Below are 19,482 nucleotides of genomic sequence, written 5' to 3' on the forward strand. Positions count from 1 at the left end.
CCTTTGGACCCTGGGCCCAGGTACAAACTACCCCCTTTACCCCCCTCTCCTAGGCCCTGCTTCCAACAAAAACAAAGCACAGTTCCATGGACTTCTTTGCTGTACTTCCCATGCATACAACAGCACAGAAAAGGGAAGCTGTGCTTCAAATATTCCATTACTTTGAATGATCCTTTGCAAAGTTCTATGGGCAGGAATGCATTCATTTCCATTAAGTCTTTAGCTTAGCACCTTCATCCTCACCCTAACCCAGCTCTGCTGAAATATATGCATTTTGGTTCAGTCCAGGATTGGGCCAGCATGTGCAGTGGTTTACAACAGCAGAACAGAGTTCCACTCCTGTAAAATGGCATCTGGCAGCCATGCTGAATGTGCTGCTCCAACTGGTGGCAACATGGGAGGACTTGCCACTGAACTGGCACAGATAAGTGTGATGAGGGTGGGGGAAGCATGGGGCAGAGAAGGGGAGGAATGGGGAGTAATCTCAGGAAGGGCGGGGTGGGAGGCAGACTGGGGTTGTATCAGCAGCACTTGCATACACCAGTATTCTATCCATGTCCATTTCCCTTACTTCTGCAATCGGTGCTATCTGATCCTGGTTTGTGTGCCCCAACCTAAACATTTTCATTTTATACCTGAACCCAGCCAATATATTTTACAGTATAGAAATCCTACAGTATGTTTTTTATGTAAACTAACAAGTCTAGTGCCACAACAACTATTTGCCTGACTTGGCAACTCCTTAAGTGTATGAGCCCACATCAATGTGTCCCCAAAGCTTATGCATGCACACCAGGCTTTCCAAATCACTTCAGTGGCAGGGGAAATTTCATGCATGCATTCCATTGATCAACCCAGATTATGCTGGCGTTGTTAGTCCTGAATGCCAGGCAACAGACAATCTGCACAGAGGAATTAACATCAGGAACAAAAACAGCAACAATTATCTTTTCCTGTGGAGGCATTGGCAATGCAAAGGGCAAAACACTTTCATGGAAACCGAGGACTCTAGTAAAAGATTCTTGCATTTATCAGAACATCCAGATTGTCAATGGTTGATGGACCAAAGCCATTTCGTCCAGCTCAGGATGCATGTGGACGATTTGTAATCAAGGTGGTAAATTAAACTGATACAGGAATAGCATTCTGAATCAGGATGCACTTTCATCCCTGCCAAGACACTGACCACACAGTGCCAGGTTTATTTAAATTCACCTCACTGAAGCTTATGCCACAAGTGACAGCCAAGGATTAGGAACTAAACTGCTCTGTAGCCAGCCGTGAAAGCGCATCTTGATCTGCCAAAAACATCCTGAGTGACTGAGTACAGTAATTGTCAGAATTAAATGGAGAGGAAGAAACTGTCTTTCAGAATCTTTGGGGATGAAGAAGAAAAGTAAACAATTATCAGAAAAGTAATGCCTATGTGCTCAGTTATGATTTCACAACAAGCATGTCCTCCTTACGACTCCTGAGTTTGCAAGTGAGAAGGCATATGTGAGTTCTACAAAACATGATCAATTAGGTGTTGTGCAGAAACGAGGTAAAGTTGGAATATTGGGCTTCTGAGGTGGACAATATAGCAACAGTGCATTGCTAGTAAAGAGTATTGATTGGAAATTTTCATTCCATAAGATGGTCAGGCAAATTTCAGCTATTTTCCCTCGAGTTGGAATGCAACCTTCAGGACAAGAATTAATCATCTGCAGGAGCCACCAAACTATCACCAGGTTGAACAAAAAATTTCTTGTGTTGATCTTAGTTATATAATGATTGTACAAGTGGCATTCATTTGGCTTTTATGCTGGAATTTTTATCTGCTGTTCTGGCTTATTGTGTTTTTTAAAAAGTGATTTTTCATTACAGTATTTTAATTGCATTTGCCTACATATACGTCATTCTGGCAGATCTGGCTAAAGAGTAGTCAATGAAGATACTAAATAAATAAATAAGTCACAGCCTTTCCAAAAAAATTAAGACTGCATTTTCCACTTTCCCAGTACATTGCTTAATCTATTTACACCTTACATCAATAACAATTTTAATATAAATTTAATTTTTTTTAAAAAACCTTCAAGAGAATTGCCTTGACACTTGGGGCATATGGATGTATTGTTCCGATGACAATTTTAGGATATACCCTTCTCCTGGTGTCAGATTTGGCCCTGGGGCCAAATTCAAGGCTGCTGTACTGGGAATACAGGAAAGCATTTGCCCAATTAAGCTTTCCAAGCTGCTTATAGTTTGACACAAAATAGCCATATAGCAAGGTTACCATAGCAACCTGTAGCTCAGTCAAATGCAGCTTCCACCAATGGTGAAACTGGAACAGAATACTTGATATGCTAATAAGAACCACTGGAGAGGGTGAATATGAAATGAATGAGGAAGGGGATCCGGCAAGGAGTTTACAGAAGCCTTTGTAAATGGATAGTGGCAGCAGCTCTCCTAGCTAACGCGCTGATATTCTATTCTCTAAGATCTCCAGATATGACAACAGAACTGTTTCATCAACATACTGTTTCCATCATAGACGATTCCAAGAGGGGAGTGAGGGAGGCAGCTCCTTGACTATTTTACAGAGCCCTAACATATCCTGTGGGATTTATTTGAATAGTCTGGACTACTGGCACATACAAAGATGCTGAGATTCATATCCTAAAGGGCGGCATGCCTGCGTTCCGAAACAAATTAACCAAGGTGGCGACCCTCAGATTCCTCCTTCAGCCTGACACTGAATCAGATGACAAGGCTGCCAAAAGGTTTCCAGTGGGTCCTCCTTAAATCCTGGCATCTGCCCCCCCTTCTCCACCAGCTATACAGCTCACACGGATTCCTGCTTATTACAGTAGGCATAGGGGAAAGGGGGGAAGCATCAGCACTCAGGAAAGTACAGGTAAGAGAAACTAAGGTGGCTGCTTCATCTCCCAGTTTGCCTGAGCAGCAGATTTAAATGTAAAGAAGGAGCCTTCAGGTTGCATTCTGGCCATCCTCATTGGCAATTTGACATTGACCTTTCAACTTCTTATTTTATCAGCAATTTTATTATTTCTACACAAAAATAATAAAAGCTCTATCTTCATATCTTCCATATATCTTCTTTATTCACCTATCCCTTTTTTTGGGTAACTCACTCGTATCCACTGGTTACTTTCTAAAACAAATCTACCTGGAATCTGTTCTATGCTGATTAGCTGGAAGCTCTACCAGCTAAGCCCTGGCATGTGGGTTAGGCTGTGGCTACTGTGGGCTGCTTTGCACATTACTGTTTTCCAACTCAGGTGTTGGGAAATAGATGCATACATAATGCCAAGAAACGGAGCAGTAATACATGTGTCCAAGGTGGTGGGAGAGCTTCGCTACTACAGAGAGCTTCCCTCAGAAGGTCACTCAGAGAGCTTCCCTACTACGGTGAATTGCAGTGAATTCCCTAGTGATAAAACTTTGCAGGACCAGAGCAAGAGAAATTGAGGTGAATCTCTCCACATGTATTCCAAATGTGTGGAGGGGGGATCAGAACTGGCCCTACCTTTTGACTTCCAGATATTCAGTGCAGCGTCAGAATGGGGTGCCTGTGTGAACACAGTTGAATGCATAAAGGCTGTCCACCAAATCAGGAACCCTGGGTAGTTGAAGGGTCTGCCCATACACAGCCCTAAGTGCCAAGGCCCTCTTTCAGATCTTGTACTATACATAGGCAACTCAGAAGACAGGGCCAGAGGTGCATCAATGTTGGAGACCATGGTATATACAAAACACAGGTCATCTGAACAGCCAATGAATCTCTGATATCACCCTAAGGTGAAGGCATAATCCAATTTTACCTTTGACCTGAGGGCTGAATTACATGTTATACCCAAATGTGAATATTAACATTGTGATGGAGACAAGTAGCTTTAGGAGGGGGCAACTGCAATGGACATTTGAGGAGTGTAGTGCTTGGGCCTTCCCTCACTGCAACTTTCTTGCTGTGACTCTTCCCACAAGCTGCTTTCCTCCACAGGGTTCCATCTGGATCCAGGAAGTAAATCAGCTGAGGGGGTAAGTTGCAGCAGAAGAATAGCCATCAGGGAAAGAGTTAAGTATTCCCACACTATTGCTACTTTTTTTTTTTTAGCATATCCCACCCTCCTTGTGCTGCTTTGCCTATAAGAAGCAGTGGCCAGAGTTTCATTGTGTGTATTTACTGTAACATACAGTTTGACCTGGATTCTTAGGACAAAGATAAAAAGGAAGGTGTAAGGCATTTAACAAGAGTTATTTTACAGTTCTTCTGGCTTAAAACTCTCCCTCTGGAATCAAGAAGTTTTATAAGGCATAACTTTATTTGATTTGCTCCCCATATCATTTACAGTATCTTTCACTAGGTCTATATCATCACTTAAAGCACTCATAAAAACTACATCAGCCTGTGTTACCTTGTCCTAGCAGGATCATTCACAACAGCATTTGGCTTTGGAGATGTTACTGGGTCTGAAGAATAAACAATCCTGTGGAACAAAATTAAATATATATTTTAGCATAAATATTATTGACTTATCTATTAAGAGCAACTTGTTTACTGAAGGAGCTTCTTCGGTTCTGTGTACCTAGCAAACAATCTAAGTAACCATTTCATTGCCCAACACTGGATACAGGAATTCTCTTAGGAACACTGAAGTATGACACTTGGGCTATTGTTCAATTATGGGGTATAAAGAGGTTTTAAATTTACCTCTTCCCTTCCTTATAAAAGAAAAGTATTAGCCCTCTTTGGCAGCAATTGTTGCCTTCATGCGGTGGCGTAGCTAATGTTCATGTAGCCTAGTGCCAAGCTCAAAATGTTGCCCTGGAAGTGATGTCACAACCGGAAGTGACGTCACGCCCGGGCTTTTTCAAAAGTGAAAAGTCATCTATCTGCTACCTGGGGTGAAAGAAGATTTATAGCCTCCTCCCAGATAAAATCAAATTAATTAAATAAATAAAAAATGTGCCCTGGTAGGTTCGAGACACTGTGTTGGAGTGAAGAGGGATGGTTATTCTTCTCTTGCTAAATATAAGAGGGGCACCGCTTGAACAACAATCAATCTCATAGGTCAGTTCTGAGTTAAGAAAATCCACTTTTTGTTCTACAAGGCAATTGTGTTTTCATTTTCTGGTTAATTGGCCATAACTTTTGACAGAATACAGATATTCCAATGGGGTTCATTTCATTGTATTCTTCATTAAATTACCTTTCCAATGATATATAACATGATGGTATTAATCATATATATCAAAATTTTCACAATTTTGATCACTAGTGTCAAGCTCAGCTTGTTGCCTCCCTAAAGCTTGATGCCCGGTGCAACTGCTACCCCCTGCACCCCCTTAGCTACACCACTGCCTTCATGGGTACAGTTCAACCAGAGGTGTAACAAGAAGTCTCAACATCCAGAGCAAGAGACATTGTGGCATCACTTCTGGATGCCGGAGGCCAGCACTCCCTCAGGTAAGTTTTAAAAAAACCCTCCTCTGGCAGCAACATGATCCTAGGGATTGTGTTGCTGCATTTCTCCCCTTCCCACCCCTTAAAGGGGCAGGGATAAGTGCTTCCCTGGCTGGTGCATCGCAATCCATTAGTTTGGGAACCACTGGTGTAGATACCAGCAAAAGGCCTGTACTTGCTTTCTAAGTTTAAAACTTTCTTATATGAGATTTGATAAAATACATACATTTTTGGTCCTCCTGATTTGTATGAAGGAGAGGGAGTTCTGCAGAAAGAAAAAAATATAGCCAATTAGAAATGATCAACAATGATCATTTTAGTAAATGATCGAGTTAATAAATAAAGTTAATAATAATAACAATGAATTTTGGTTATTGTTGCAAGGTTAAAAGAAGGCAACTCAAGGAGACTCAGTACCAGGAGTGAAAGTTTTCAGGCTGTTTATTCAATCGCATGTGATGGGCACCCACGGGACTCTTGTCTCAAAGCAACAGGCGTGCCCACCTATGGTGGTTTGGCCTTTTATGCATTTTCAGCTTCTTTGTCTAAAATTCTATGCATTTGATTGGCTGATATTTGCATCAGAGGTGGGCAAAACACCTGACAGGTTACAATTTGCATTAAAGGTGGGAAATAGGTGGGATTTACCCTTAAAACATCTAAAAGTACAAAATTTCCAAAAACCAGCAGGGAGCACTATAATACCAGTTATCCAAAGCTAAATAGAAAGTAACATAACTCAAACTGATAAGCTAATTTTTGGCAGACTATAAGGCACTTTGACAGACTCAAAATAAACATCATTACCAGGAGAAGACTTCTAGCTTGAGCTCCCTGGTACCACTTATCTATCTGCATTTCATACCTGTGTGCTAGCATAAACACTGTGCAAGCTGTGAGGCCCTTCTGAAAAGAAAAAGGCTTCTTGTCCTTTTATTAAACCTTTTACTAAACCAAGCAGCTTTTTGGTTCCTTATGGCCTGCTTCTATGACTATTGAGGCCTTTACATGTGGGTTACAGTTTGGGATCAAAGGCCACCATGCCTTAGTTATGTTCTAGATAGTTTCAAATGCCCAAAATCAGATCTGAACAATCACAGCATGGGAAAATTCTGGGCCTGAGTGCGGCACTAGTTGGCAAACTTGCCAACACAGTCCTGAAAACCTTTCCAGTCTCTACTGTAACTGCACCATATGTAGCACAGGTATTGCAGTGTCTTGCTATACCACTTATTTCCAAGACTTTCTTACATGCAGTCATTGTTCCACAAAAGTCACTTGAGGAGCCCTTTCTTCATATTGCTGATAGCCTCCATCAAGTCTTCTTTTAGCATCTTGGATGCAGAATGAGTTCAATGAAAACCTTCTGTTTGTAGGTTCTCATTTTCAGTTAAGCAAACAAAAGGACAACTGCATTTCAAGTGCAATTGTGACATTAGAAATGCAGATTTAAATCTGTATTCACAGTTGGCAGAGCAAGTTTATCACCAACTGCAAAGAAAGTTCATTCACACAGTCTTGGCAAAAGTAAATGTGGCCTATACTTGGGCAGAAGCTGCAGGACTTCAATTTTCAATACAGGGACATTTCATCCTATGCCCTGCAAAGGTTTCCAAGATGTAAAATGATTCCATTTTGTCAAGGTGTAGTAAACTGCTGAAAAATCCTGACTTAGGTTGGCATCCTTCAGTCTCGGAAGACTATGGTGTCACGCTCTGAATGGTGGTTCTGGAACAGAGTGTCCTCTCCAGTGCGCGAAGCCTGGGTAAAGTAGGTATGGAGGATAGGCTGTTACCCATGCAGCAAATCCCCCCTCTCCACGTTGCTGAAATGGTCCAATGGAAAGGCAGAGGCCAATACGGTTGGTTCCAGCGCCGTCGCAGGAGTTGCCAGAACAAGACTGTGTTCAGCCATGAACTGCCTCAGGGACTCCGGCTCCGGATTTTGCCTCGAGGTTGACTCCTGAAGCCTTTTCCATAACTGGATGTAGCCACAAGGCAGTGGAGGTTTGGGATCAGAGTTTTCCTTCTCTTAGATGAGCTGCCTTCCCAGGCTGACGAGTCCCATCTACCCGGTGGCTGTTTAGTCGCATCTTACGACAAGTACAGCCAAACTGAGGGCCTATTTTTATCCCCAGCCCCCAGGCTTAGGTAAGTGGTGAAGAAACCCCAGGACTGCTTCCTCTGAAACCCACACACATATTAGCTCACTGCCAAGGCTATGTGAGTTACTACAAGCAAAAATATTTTGGCAAGTATGATGTCATTTGCAGGCAGTGCAGGGGACCATGTGTTGAGTGGCAGAGTGTATGCTTCTCATGAACACAATCCCTGATTCCGTCCCCATCATCTTGTTCCTATAACATCTCAGAGCTTGGAGACCTTCTGCCAGTCAGAGTTGGCGGCGCTTGGCTAGATGGGCTGGTGACTGGCTTAGCATGGCAGCTCCTTATAGCTTTTCATAGGGATGTATGACACAAAGAAGCAACTTTTTTCACAGGATTCAAAGTGCAAAATGCTACAGCTTTTGAGAAATAATGAGCTCCTGGGAGAGGGAGAAACAGCTCAGCCTTTAAAGCTTTCCTTCTCATGAACCAGCCAGTCTCACTGTCCCATAAAGCAATCCCTATTGCTTCAAAGAGCATGAGCTATGAGAATGCTCATGACTTGCACGTGAAATGACCCCATCTTCTTTTCATATCTGCTTTTTAAAAAAATGTCTCTTTGCAAAGCAAACATTCTGAACCAGTGCCTGATGTCCTTGTACTATTGCGGCTCCAGTTGCCCAGGTTTCCCCTTACACACACCTATGACACTGAGTTTTCATGCAAATTAGAGCCACGTTTATTGAAGTATAGAAGGTATTTCTGTACTAATTGCCTCATTCTCATGTTGTTGATATAATGGCTCACAAACATTTAACAAATGAGCCCAATCCAAGTTTTTTAAAGTGTCACTGATTTAAATAAGAAGCTAAGCAACTGGACTTTGTCTCCCCATGACATCAGTGTGACTTAAAAGTGCTTTACTTTAACTGCAGCACAACCAAAACATGTCTTGAATTCATTTTACACCTATACAACACCTATACAATGCAGGGTCATTTCATCCTGTGCCCTGCAAAGGTTTCCAAGATGTAAAATGATTCACCTATACAACTCAGGATACAAGATGCATCCTATAAACTCAATCTAAGGGCCATGCTAGATGTTACTTTAAACCTGTCTTTGGGTCAAACTATAACACTAATGGATGTTATGTTTTTTAGTAAATAGTGTACTGGAAGTTCTACAAAAAAATTATGAAGGGGGATAAGTGTGCTGTAGTTTGTTTCCCCTGCTGTGATTCCAGTCCCAATTTTTCCCCCTCCCGCATGTGCTATTTTTAAGAAGAGAGAAAAAGCTTCCAGTGCCTATCAATTCTTTCCATATTAATTTCTTTCAATTAAAAATAGCACTGAGGACCTGCAATTGGGAACAGAACTGGGGGGGGGCAGTACTAAAGCTCTTCTATCTCACAAAATAAGTTGTGGGCCCCCTCATGGGCTTAAAGCAGGAGGTAGGCTGGAAGTTATCTTCTAAATACCCTGGAGAGCAATGAAGAAGAGAGGCATAACAGGCTTAGGTGTGCACCACTGTGAGGGGTGGGTTATCTGTAACACCAATTGACCCCATAAAAAGAGTTACTTTTGAGTAACAGGGCACTGTACTACTTCATAGTCTTTCTCCAAGTCTGGATCTAAAATTAGGCCACTTATCCCACCTTTGTTAATGACTGTGAGATACTTCTCACAAACTCATCACACTCATCAGCTACACAGAAGTTGTGATGTGAACTTGAGCACAGGTTTTTCCTGAGCATTAAACATTAATGTTGATAAAACTCTAGATCTTACCTTTCATGTACTTCTGTACCATCAGTTAAGGGCTTCTGACTTGAGACTGGGGGAGGCATCCATGACTGTCTGTTAAGGATTAAGGGACAACTGGTTTCTACAGGTTGTTTTACAGGGCCATTTGTGTTTGGATGGAAAATTCAAGGTGTTTTGTTGCCTATGGAATATTTCAAGCATCAAACTAGAAGTTACTTTAAGCACATGGTTGCTTAAATGATTGGAAATTTTAGTAAACATCAGCTTGATTGGGTCCCCTGCAGATTGGGACATTGGCAAGGGGGAGGGTTTAACTCTTTTCCCTTTCCACTGTCCTAGTCCATTTTAGATCCTCCACTGCTGCTGTTTGCCCTGGAAAAAAAAGCTCCCACTGGCATCAATGGAAGGGTTTTTTCTAGGGCAGTGGTTCTTAAACTTTTAGCAACCAGTTTAGGATCCAGTTTTTAGAATCTGTCAGGACCCACTGGAAGTGACGTCATGACTGGAAGTGACGTCATCAAGCAGGAAAATTTTTAACCATCCCAGGCTGCAATCCTACTCACACTTACCCAGGAGTTAGTCCAATTTACTATCATTGTTAAAAGCATATATATAGTAGCATGTTAAAAGTACAGGTCTGTAACATTTCTCCAAATGCAGATACATACCATGGTAGCATCAAGTCTAACATATTAAAAATAAAATATTGAAATGAATGGGGACCCACCTGAAATTGGCTCACGACCCGACCCACAGTTTGTGGGTCCCCGCCCGCAGTTTGAGAAACACTGTTCTAGGGCAAATGACAGTTTCAAGGGCCCCCTCCCCATTTGGATTAGGATTGTGGTAGAGGGTCAAAGGAAAACCTCTCCCCATGGTCCTGATCCAGCTACTATTTACTGAATAAAAAACAAGCATGCTAGCCCAAACCACTAGTTTAATTAACATCTAGTTGAACCCCAATTCCTATGTTTGCTCTCCAATTAAAATTAATGGGACAGCTTTTCTGCCTCCTAACTGATAATTTCTAGGAATAAATTTATTTATGATTTCTTTAGCATTTTTTGTTCCAGGAATAAGGCTGCCATTTCTCCCCAGAGGGGAGGAAACCCCATGGCTATTGTCTCTTTGTATGCATAAATTCTTGGAAACAGAATGTCTTCTTCGTGTTTTGCATATATAAGGTCCCTGGTACTCTCACAATCCTAACAGGGCCTTACACTGCCAAAATTAGTGTTCTGGCAGCATAAAGTCCTTTACAATTGTTGCAAAATGTGGCACACCATACAGGGCAGCCTGGCCGCCATCGCCAGTGGCAAGCAGCTGAGGCAGCACACCAGAGGTCCAACCATGTTCCCCATCACTGGTAAGTCAGCATGGGGAGGAGGCAGTGGTGGGCAGAAAAAGGCAGGGAGCGGTGGGACTGGGGTGGGTAGGAGGGTGGAGTGAGGCTGGGATGAGGGCGGTATCAGCAGCATTGGTGCTGACAATATCCTATTCCTCTTCCTGGCCTCAATTCTCCTTTCTGAATCCACTCAGACTTGGACCAGCTATATTGGGAACAGGTCTGAGTAGACCCAGCGGCGTGGTGAGGGCTCACCCCAGGAGATGGAAAAGACCTTCATGCCTTGGAACTCCCCTGCAGGATGTAGCACATGCCCTATCAGCACATTTGCATTGGTGTGTGGGGAGTTAGGTAGGATCGGGCTCCTCCACTAGCGTAACTGGGGAGGGTAGGAGGCAAATGCCCTGGGTGGTATCTGTGAGGGATGGTATCACAACCCCTTCCCTTGCCATCATTTTTTTTTCCAGGTCTATTTTCAAGTCTGTTTTCAAGACCTTAGAAGGCCTTTTAAGGTTGGGGAGGCTGCCTATTGCCTCCCTGCCCCTAGAAGGCCTTCTGAGGACTTCAAAATGCTGAAAAATGGCACAGAAAACCAGAAGTGATGCATTTTGGGGCAGGGGGGGTGATATTTTGCAGTCCTGGCCCCGGGCGGCACCAGGGTCAGGTTCTCAATTGGGCTGCCCAAGACTTTCAGAAAGCAAGGGCTGGGAAAAATTATGACATTTTCCCCAAACTAATAAAAGTTGCTAGAGCTGCTAAAAACCTCCCTGAGTGGTTCTTCCCTGATACATCTGTTGGTTACCACAACCCCACATTTCTCAATGTGTGGTTCTCCCCTCCCCTCCACCAATACCGTAAACAAGGCTACTCCTCCTATGTGTATCATATGAAACCAAGATATTGTGTTGCTAACCCAAATCAGACTAGCACAGGCCTAGCTTTTATAATTGCATAGGGAACAGTTCTTCTGAACCACTTCTAAAAGGACCCACTTCAGCTCCTTCAGAGTAAGTGATCTGCAAATCGCTCCCTTGAGTTAGCTGCAGCTCTTACCCTTTGGCATTAAACAACAGCACCACTCCCTGAAAACACTTGGTGGGGGTCATTATTAGAAGTCATTTCTTTATAAGGAAGGGCCTTTTATGAAGAAGTAGTAGTAGTAGTAGTAGTAGTAGTAGTAGTATATTTCCTGATATAAAGAAGACATTTCAGGACAGTGAAAATGAAGAGGACCAGCTGTACCTTTTTTTCTTCACCGGTGATGTGTCACTGCCAGTGAGGTCAGAACCTTTGCTGAGGAAAAAGTCACAGTTTAAGCTACTTACGCCTGAGTGGGATGGGTTGAACAAGAACATAGGAGGCATTATGGCCTCTCATTTGTGGTAATGACCTGTTACACCAAGGAACATGCCCAGGTATGTGCACTGAATGGATTAAGCAAAAGGGCTTTGTTGAATCCAATACAAATTCCTCTACATATGATGACAGATCATGCCATAAAGGAGCTTTCAGCCAAGGTTGGATGTTCAAGGAGATACTCAGGCTCTTGTACTAATAAGGAATGCTAGAATCAAGTGAACTATACTTTTAGATAAAGCGCGGGTCACAGTCAATATTTTCTTTTTCAGGCCTGGTTCAAAGGACAATTTTGTGGCATGAGTGGCTTTCTCCTCTAACCAGCTCTCACATCACATCATCTGAAATCCTACAAGTCAACCAAATGCTGTGCTACTTTCTCCTCGTTCATCAGTGACCCCATGAAGGAAAGTTGGTAATAAGGAAAATGCCCAACTGCTTTGTTCCAAACCTGATCTCCTGTCCCTGCAACTGATAATTCTGAAAACTTGTTCACACATACCTATTACTTGGTCTGCTATCCAGGATGGGAAGCTTATTCACTTTGTCAGCATCACTGCTGCTAGAAATCCTAAAGAAAAAATAAGTCGCAAAGTAAGTTTTCACAAAACAGTTGAAACTAGCTTTTGGAACAAACAAACAAAAAAAGAGACTGGCTGATATAAAGTGTCAACATCTAATATTTCCTAGCAAAGCAGAAAAAGCTTGCAGCTGCATGCAATTTTACAATGATAATGAGAACAATAAAATAGTATGATGAGCTGACTCAATCCAATGTTATTGCTTATTGGTTTGGAAAAAGAAATTCAGCTTGCTGAAAGATTTAAATTAAGTTAAAAAAAAAACTAATGAATTATTAAATGCCCTGAGATTTATATATTCCTCTTTAAATGAGTCTTGGACGGTGGTGAAAAATATCAAAAACATTTGACAAGTCCTTTAATGAAGAAGTAAAGTGCCTTTGCAATCAAAGCTTTCCCTTGTTGCTCCACAGGGAATATAATGGTTTCCCCAATCCCATAGTGGATTCAGGATATCAATATGATTTGAAGCTGCCCATCATTTACAGTTCCTTGTGGAATGCAGTTGGGAGGTTTATAGCCATTACATCAAACCAAAGAGGCCAGGATAACTGTGCTTAACATTGATTTCATTAAGCCATTAGATTTGCATTAAAGAAAAAGCAAGAATCCTTTCCTGACTTTCATAGATTTTACTGTCACCGATAAAAAATATTTTCCAGACTTCAGGCTCCTGTACTGGGCCTGGATTAACTATTTAAGCTTGCAGTACTAAGGCTGCAATATTGACCAGGAAGCAGGTCTTACTTCTAAATAAGCATACTGAGCTCAGTAAATGATGTAGCACAGCAGAGATTTGGTGCATATCAGGGATTATAGGTACAGAACAATGATCTGAATGTGTCTTCTCTGCTCCCCTCCTCCAGGTCCAAGTTTGAATTTTGGGGGCGGGTGAAGTTCTCCCCAAGGTTGCACTGGTCCTCGGAAGTCCAGTACAACTGTGGGACTATCCCTACATTCCTCTCCAGTTGCAGCTGGGGATTGTTTGGGTACTAGACAGCCAAGAGATTTGGAGCTCCTCAGCCACCCAAGTGCCCACTCCAATCACCTTTCCAAAACTGGAGGAAGCATCTGGAGTGTCCTTTGGTATTGCACAGCAGAGGTGCTCTGAGTAACATTATTTAATTTTATTAAATTACCCATTATTCATTACTTACCAGAATCACGAACTCCCTCAGTGTTCATTATTCAGGGTCAAACAACACCAAGTATAGTTTTGAGAGATGGTATAGGATGGTGGCTTAGATTGCAATGTTAGCTTAAGCATGTTTGCTCAGAGGTAAATCTCACTGAATTCAATAGGATTTACATCCAGGCAAGTGCATTTAGGATTGCAGTTAAAAGAATGAGCTGTAAATCAGGATGCCCCCAGTTCAGGTCTCCTTTCTACCATGAACTGATTAGATCTTAGGCAAGCCACTCCCTCTCAGCCTCAGCTCCACAGCTGCAACATAGGGGTAATAATAGAATAACATGCCTGTTGTAAGGTATCAAGATAATCCATGTGACACATTTTGCATGCTCAGAAAGCACTATACATATGCTAAATGTTATTACTACATGTTATAATAAACAACCATGAAGTACAATAGCCCCGTGTCCAGTTCTCTAGCTTCCTTTTTTTTTTACAACTTGCTCTATGTCACTGTTTCTCAATCAGTGGTATTCGTACCACTGGTGGTACTTGTGGTGATGTTCAGTGGTACTCACAGGACCCCCAGACCCTGACTGCCTGGCAATGAGACCAGCAGTGCAATATGACAGGCAACAGTAAGAGGCTTGGTTTGGCAAGCAGAGCTCCAGCCTGCACTTTTGCATGTTCAAAAAAGCCTTCCTGTCTGCACTGAGTCTCTTACCAGTGTTTGTCATGTTGCGCCTGGCCTCCCAATCCAGAAGTAACTGGCAATGACATCATTCCAACAGGTCAACCATGCGAAGAGACAGTGGGGGACAAATGAGAAACACTGCTCTATGTCATATGTATTTGAATGCACTTCAGTTGTGCATTTAATTGTCCTTATTTCATATCACCGATCATGGGTATTTTTAAGGTCAAACTATACAAGTCACAGGAGTTCCCAATATCTTTTTCTTTTATGATAAAGCGACTGCAGGTGACACCAATCCAGATTGGGAATGTGGAACTGGGTAGTTAATTTTTTACCCATGCCATTTTTCCACTGAAAGTCACTTCTCCTGAAGATGCTCTTTGTCGCAATTTAAAAAATTATGTGCACAGGAAAGAGTTTAACAGTTGCCTCTCATACAGCAGTCCCAGCCTGGCTTTGGGAGCCCTGCAGGTGCTTCTTGTAAAAGAAAAAGAAAAAAATCAAAAGCATAAAGCACAGAACAAGTCTCATTTGACCCTTAGTCACCCAAGAGAGCTTGTTACCTTCAAAGTTTAGAATGGCAGCCAACACATGCAAGGCTATAAAGTATTTTCTTTTAATTCCTTACCTATTTAAAGTAGTATCAGATCTATAACGGCTAAGCAAAGCTTTTTGATCATCTTTTTCATCTACATTCCTGTCATTAAGAAAGATGAGTTAATTCTCATAAACGAAAGTATTTTCTCAGACTTTAAAGACAACTTTCAGCCACCAAAATACCCATATTAGATCTGCCAGCTGATTTACCTCTGCATCCCATACTGATTATTTGAATTAGGAATACATTAAAAATATTATATCTTAGTTGATGTTATCATTTGAGGAGGATGTTTAATAAATATTAGCTTCTCTAGGTTAAACTGAGATAAAGAAATAATTCACTGTTGGGCAATTATCTTCCTACTTTCACCAGATCAAGAGAGTTGTGTTCATGGGCATACACAACAAAATCCTTAGCCATAAATATCCTTTCACAGTTGCTCATTCCAATTAAGCTGCTGGGGACATTTTATGAAGAGGCAGGGTATAAATCTATTAAACAGATAAAATAAATATCGTCCATTGTAATGTAGGTCTAATTAACTATGAAGGTTAATATCACATCACAATCAAACAAAACAAAAATGTTGAAATTAGAGTTAAAGCAAAGGCCTGACTTTGCAAAGAGATTCTTGCTATGGTTTATTATCCAGAGCCAACACCTTTTGCCTGAATATTTTATCATAGTCTGGAATCAAAAATTAACAGATTATGCTACTGTACCTATGCAAGCTGTCTTGTGATTTGTATTGGTTAAGGACAACTTTGCCATAGTTTTCATCAGCGCTGCAATAAGAGAAGCATTATATATCATCATCATCAACATCATCATCTACATACTGCCCACAGGCTGGAAACTAAGCACCATTAATTACATAAAGTTTTGAAAAGGTTACATGATTTCTCCCCCCAAGCATGTTTTTATCTATTCTAAATCCCACATATCATGATGATACAATTGCATATAAGCAATAAGCAGTTCTTCAGACACATCTAAAAAGGGCATTTTTGCATGGATTTTTTCTGTGGATTACACAGAATTACACTTGCATGGAAAGTGTAATTCTGTACTGTAATTCTTCTGATGTACACATACGTGCATATTCACTGGACCTACAATTTCTGAAAATACACTTCCTTAGGGACCTTCCCCTTGCTCAGCAGGAGAAAAGACACTTCACCAGGGCCTAGATTCATCCAATGACATCTCAGCCATGGCCACTATGGACCTGCCCCATCTCAAAGGTACGTTTCTGAGCACTTTGGGGCTGGGGGAAGAGGAGGTAACAGCAGGGGAGGCAGCTTAGAATGCCTGATAACCACTGCCTCTGTTATTACCTCCTCTCCAGTCCCAGGTTAAACTTCTGGGTACCTTGAGACAGAGAAAGGAGAGGAAACATCAAGGTTTAGGCACTTCAGTATTGACAATACAATTGCTTGCCAAGTCTCAAAGATCTGTGCATGTCACTGGCATTTCGGGGGGGGGGGAGCCAAGTTTCTTCACTCACCAGTGTAAAGAGGCCCCTCCCCCTTGACTTCAAAGCCAATCACAGCTGCAAAAACTTTTGGTGCATGTTGTCTTGGAATGTGTCCACAAATGCCCAAGCCCTTTTGGGCTGAGTCAGGAGATGCTTGTGCTTCCCTCATTTTCTCATATTTCCTGCCCAAACAGCTAGTGCAGTAAGATAAATGCAAAGTAGGCATTTTTCTGCAAATGTACAGAATATATGGAATTCATACACCTGTTCATATAAAATATGAGCCACTAGGGAGCTGAAGGCTTCAGAACCACTAATTCTGTCATGAATTCCAGCAACAGAAGAATTAAATGACATCCCTATAGGAAAGCACCCAATTCCAACATGGATACTGAAGTGTGCATACTTAGAATTCATCGGGGTTTTTTGTTAAATTGTTTTACTTGATCTAGAGACACTTTATGCATGACAACATCTGACTACTTTAGCTCTCTTCTTATGTTTATTAAAAATTAGATGTAAGCTAAAACAATGGTTTTCAAATATTCTGCTTTTAAGGACTGGCTTCTGCAGAGATGATTTATCTGTCATTGAATTCCTGTAGGTCAAAGAGAATTATGACAAGTGTTCTAGGGTGTCATAGCTAAGCCTGTTGGGCCTCACAATTGCACTGTGTGAGCAGACAATAAGCCCAAGGACATGGTCAACACCCCCTTGTGGCTGTGCATTACAGTAGGAGATAAATAAGTTTGTGTCTCTTTTGGATGAATATATCCACTGCTACTGATCTTCTCACTAAAGAGTACCTGCTAAGTTTCTGAGGCATCACAGGGGTCCTTGGAACAGAGTTTGAAAATCATTGAATAAGCTAGCCATTTGGAAGCTAACCCATGGATTTGGCAGATTACGGGTGCAATCCTAACCCCTTATGTCAGTGCTTTCCAGCACTGGCATAGCAGTGCCAATGGGGCATGTGCTGCATCCTACAGTTGGCTGTCACTCATGGAGGCCTCCTCAAAGTAAGAGAATGTTTGTTCCCTTACCTCAGAGCTGCATTGCCCTTATGTCAGTGCTGGAAAGCACTGACATAAGGGATTAGGATTGCACCTTAGATGTACCAAATGCTGCATGGGAGTAAACTGAACAGATGCATCCAGACCTACACTTTTATTTTTATAAGTACATTCCCATCTGCAATGAAACCCTGTGGCATTTGCATGTGTTGCAAGATTCTGCCCTTTGCGAGCTTCATCTAAAGCAATGTTAAAGCAGCCTATCACTTGAGCTACCTTTGTTTAATTTAAACCTCTTATATAGTCCTTTGATCTTTTTCTTTGATATGCAGTGCTTTCCCCTGAGAGAAGTCTTGAGTAATTTACATACAAAACCACAAACACACCTCATGGCCTGCTCTCCAGCCCTCTTTCCTCAGAACTTGGCTTCTGTGTCAAGGGCAACACAAAAAGGCTAGGATTTGGCAAGAAGGGAAAGGTTGCCCAATTGCTGCCCCAGCCAGCCATCACTGGAGTTCTCTGTTTAATGGGTGGCTTGTCAGTCTAAGGCAGTGGTTTTCAACCTTTTTATCACTGGGACCCATCTTTTAGAATGTCAATCTGCTGGGACCCACTGGAAGTAATGCCATTAACCTAGAAGTGATGTCATGGCCAAAAGTGACATCATCAAGCAGAAAAATTTTTAACACCCCCATATGACAAAAACAAATTAATTAATTAAGTACATAAGTAAGTAAATTAAAAGTTTACAATGTATAATTTTTAAAAAATTATTTAAAATAAAGGACTCTCCTAACCCTCCCAAGCAGTTGGTGATATGTTTAAAAACAGATCCCCATAGGCTCAATGATTCAGTATCAATGATTCAGTAAAGGCGTCTGAAGGGGGACATGATTGAGACATACAAAATTATGCATGGGAAGGACACAGTGGATAGAGAGATGCTCTTTTCCCTCTCACACAACACCAGAACCAGGGGACATCCACTAAAAATGAGTGTTGGGAGAGTTAGGTCAGACAAAATAAAATATTTCTTTACTCAGCATGTAGTTAGTCTGTGGAACTCCTTGCCACGGGATGTGGTGATGACATCTGGCCTAGATGCCTTTAAAAAGGGATTGGACAAATTTCTGGAGGAAAAGTCCATCATGGGTTACAAGCCATGATGTGTATGTGCAACCTCCTGATTTTAGAAACGGACTATGTCAAAATGCCAGATGCAAGGGAGGGCACTAGGATACAGGTCTCTTGTTGTCATGTGTGCTCCCTGGGGCATTTGGTGGGGCCACTGTGAGATACAAGAAGCTGAACCTATAGCCTGATCCAGCAGGTTTCTTCTTATGTTCTTATATCTGCTAATTTGGTGTCCACTAGGTTTTCCAGAACCTAACTCTAGGGTGATAACGAGAACTGACTATGAATAGTAGCCTCTTAAAAGTACAGATAACATTTCCCCAAATGCAGGCACATACCATGGTAGCATCAAGTCTAACATATTAAAAATAAAATACACACTGAAATGAATGGGGACCCACCTGAAATTGACTTGTGACCAAACCCACAGTTTGAGAAACACTGATGTAGGGATGTGATTCTTGCTTTGGGTTCTGGGTTCAAGCCACAGAGAACCCCATACAACCAAGGGGGAAAAGGTTGTATTTTTATTGGGCACATTGGAGGATAGGTCTTTCAATTGCTTTTAACCATGGTAGCAAGATGGACCTTTCATCTTGAAGGCAGTGTATCTCTAGATATTGGAAGCTAGGGACACAACACAGGGGAGGGACGTTGCCTTTGTGCCTACATATGGACTTCCTGGGGGCATCTGGCTGGCCACTGGATTGGCTTAACCCTAGGTTTGAGCCAGGATGGCTCCTCTCATAACATATAAAGTGGCAGCAATTGATCACAACTCCATTTATAAAAGATGAAACCAGAAGCCT

At 41.8% G+C, this 19,482-nt stretch overlaps 1 protein-coding gene across 1 annotated transcript in view; it reads right to left on the bottom strand.

Moving 5' to 3' along the window:
• SCEL (sciellin) overlaps positions 1–19,482 on the bottom strand; it is a 50,270-nt gene that overhangs the window by 27,071 nt on the left and 3,717 nt on the right. The window contains exons 3-7 of the mRNA XM_066621355.1: positions 15,772–15,834; positions 15,077–15,145; positions 12,541–12,609; positions 11,925–11,999; positions 9,362–9,430 (exon numbers count right to left, since the gene is read on the bottom strand). Of these exons, the coding sequence (XP_066477452.1) occupies positions 9,362–9,430; positions 11,925–11,999; positions 12,541–12,609; positions 15,077–15,145; positions 15,772–15,834 (345 nt within the window). The remainder of the gene's footprint in view (positions 1–9,361; positions 9,431–11,924; positions 12,000–12,540; positions 12,610–15,076; positions 15,146–15,771; positions 15,835–19,482) is intronic.

The sequence above is a fragment of the Tiliqua scincoides genome, chromosome 3, assembly GCF_035046505.1.
Source record: "Tiliqua scincoides isolate rTilSci1 chromosome 3, rTilSci1.hap2, whole genome shotgun sequence".
Lineage (NCBI taxonomy): Eukaryota > Metazoa > Chordata > Lepidosauria > Squamata > Scincidae > Tiliqua > Tiliqua scincoides.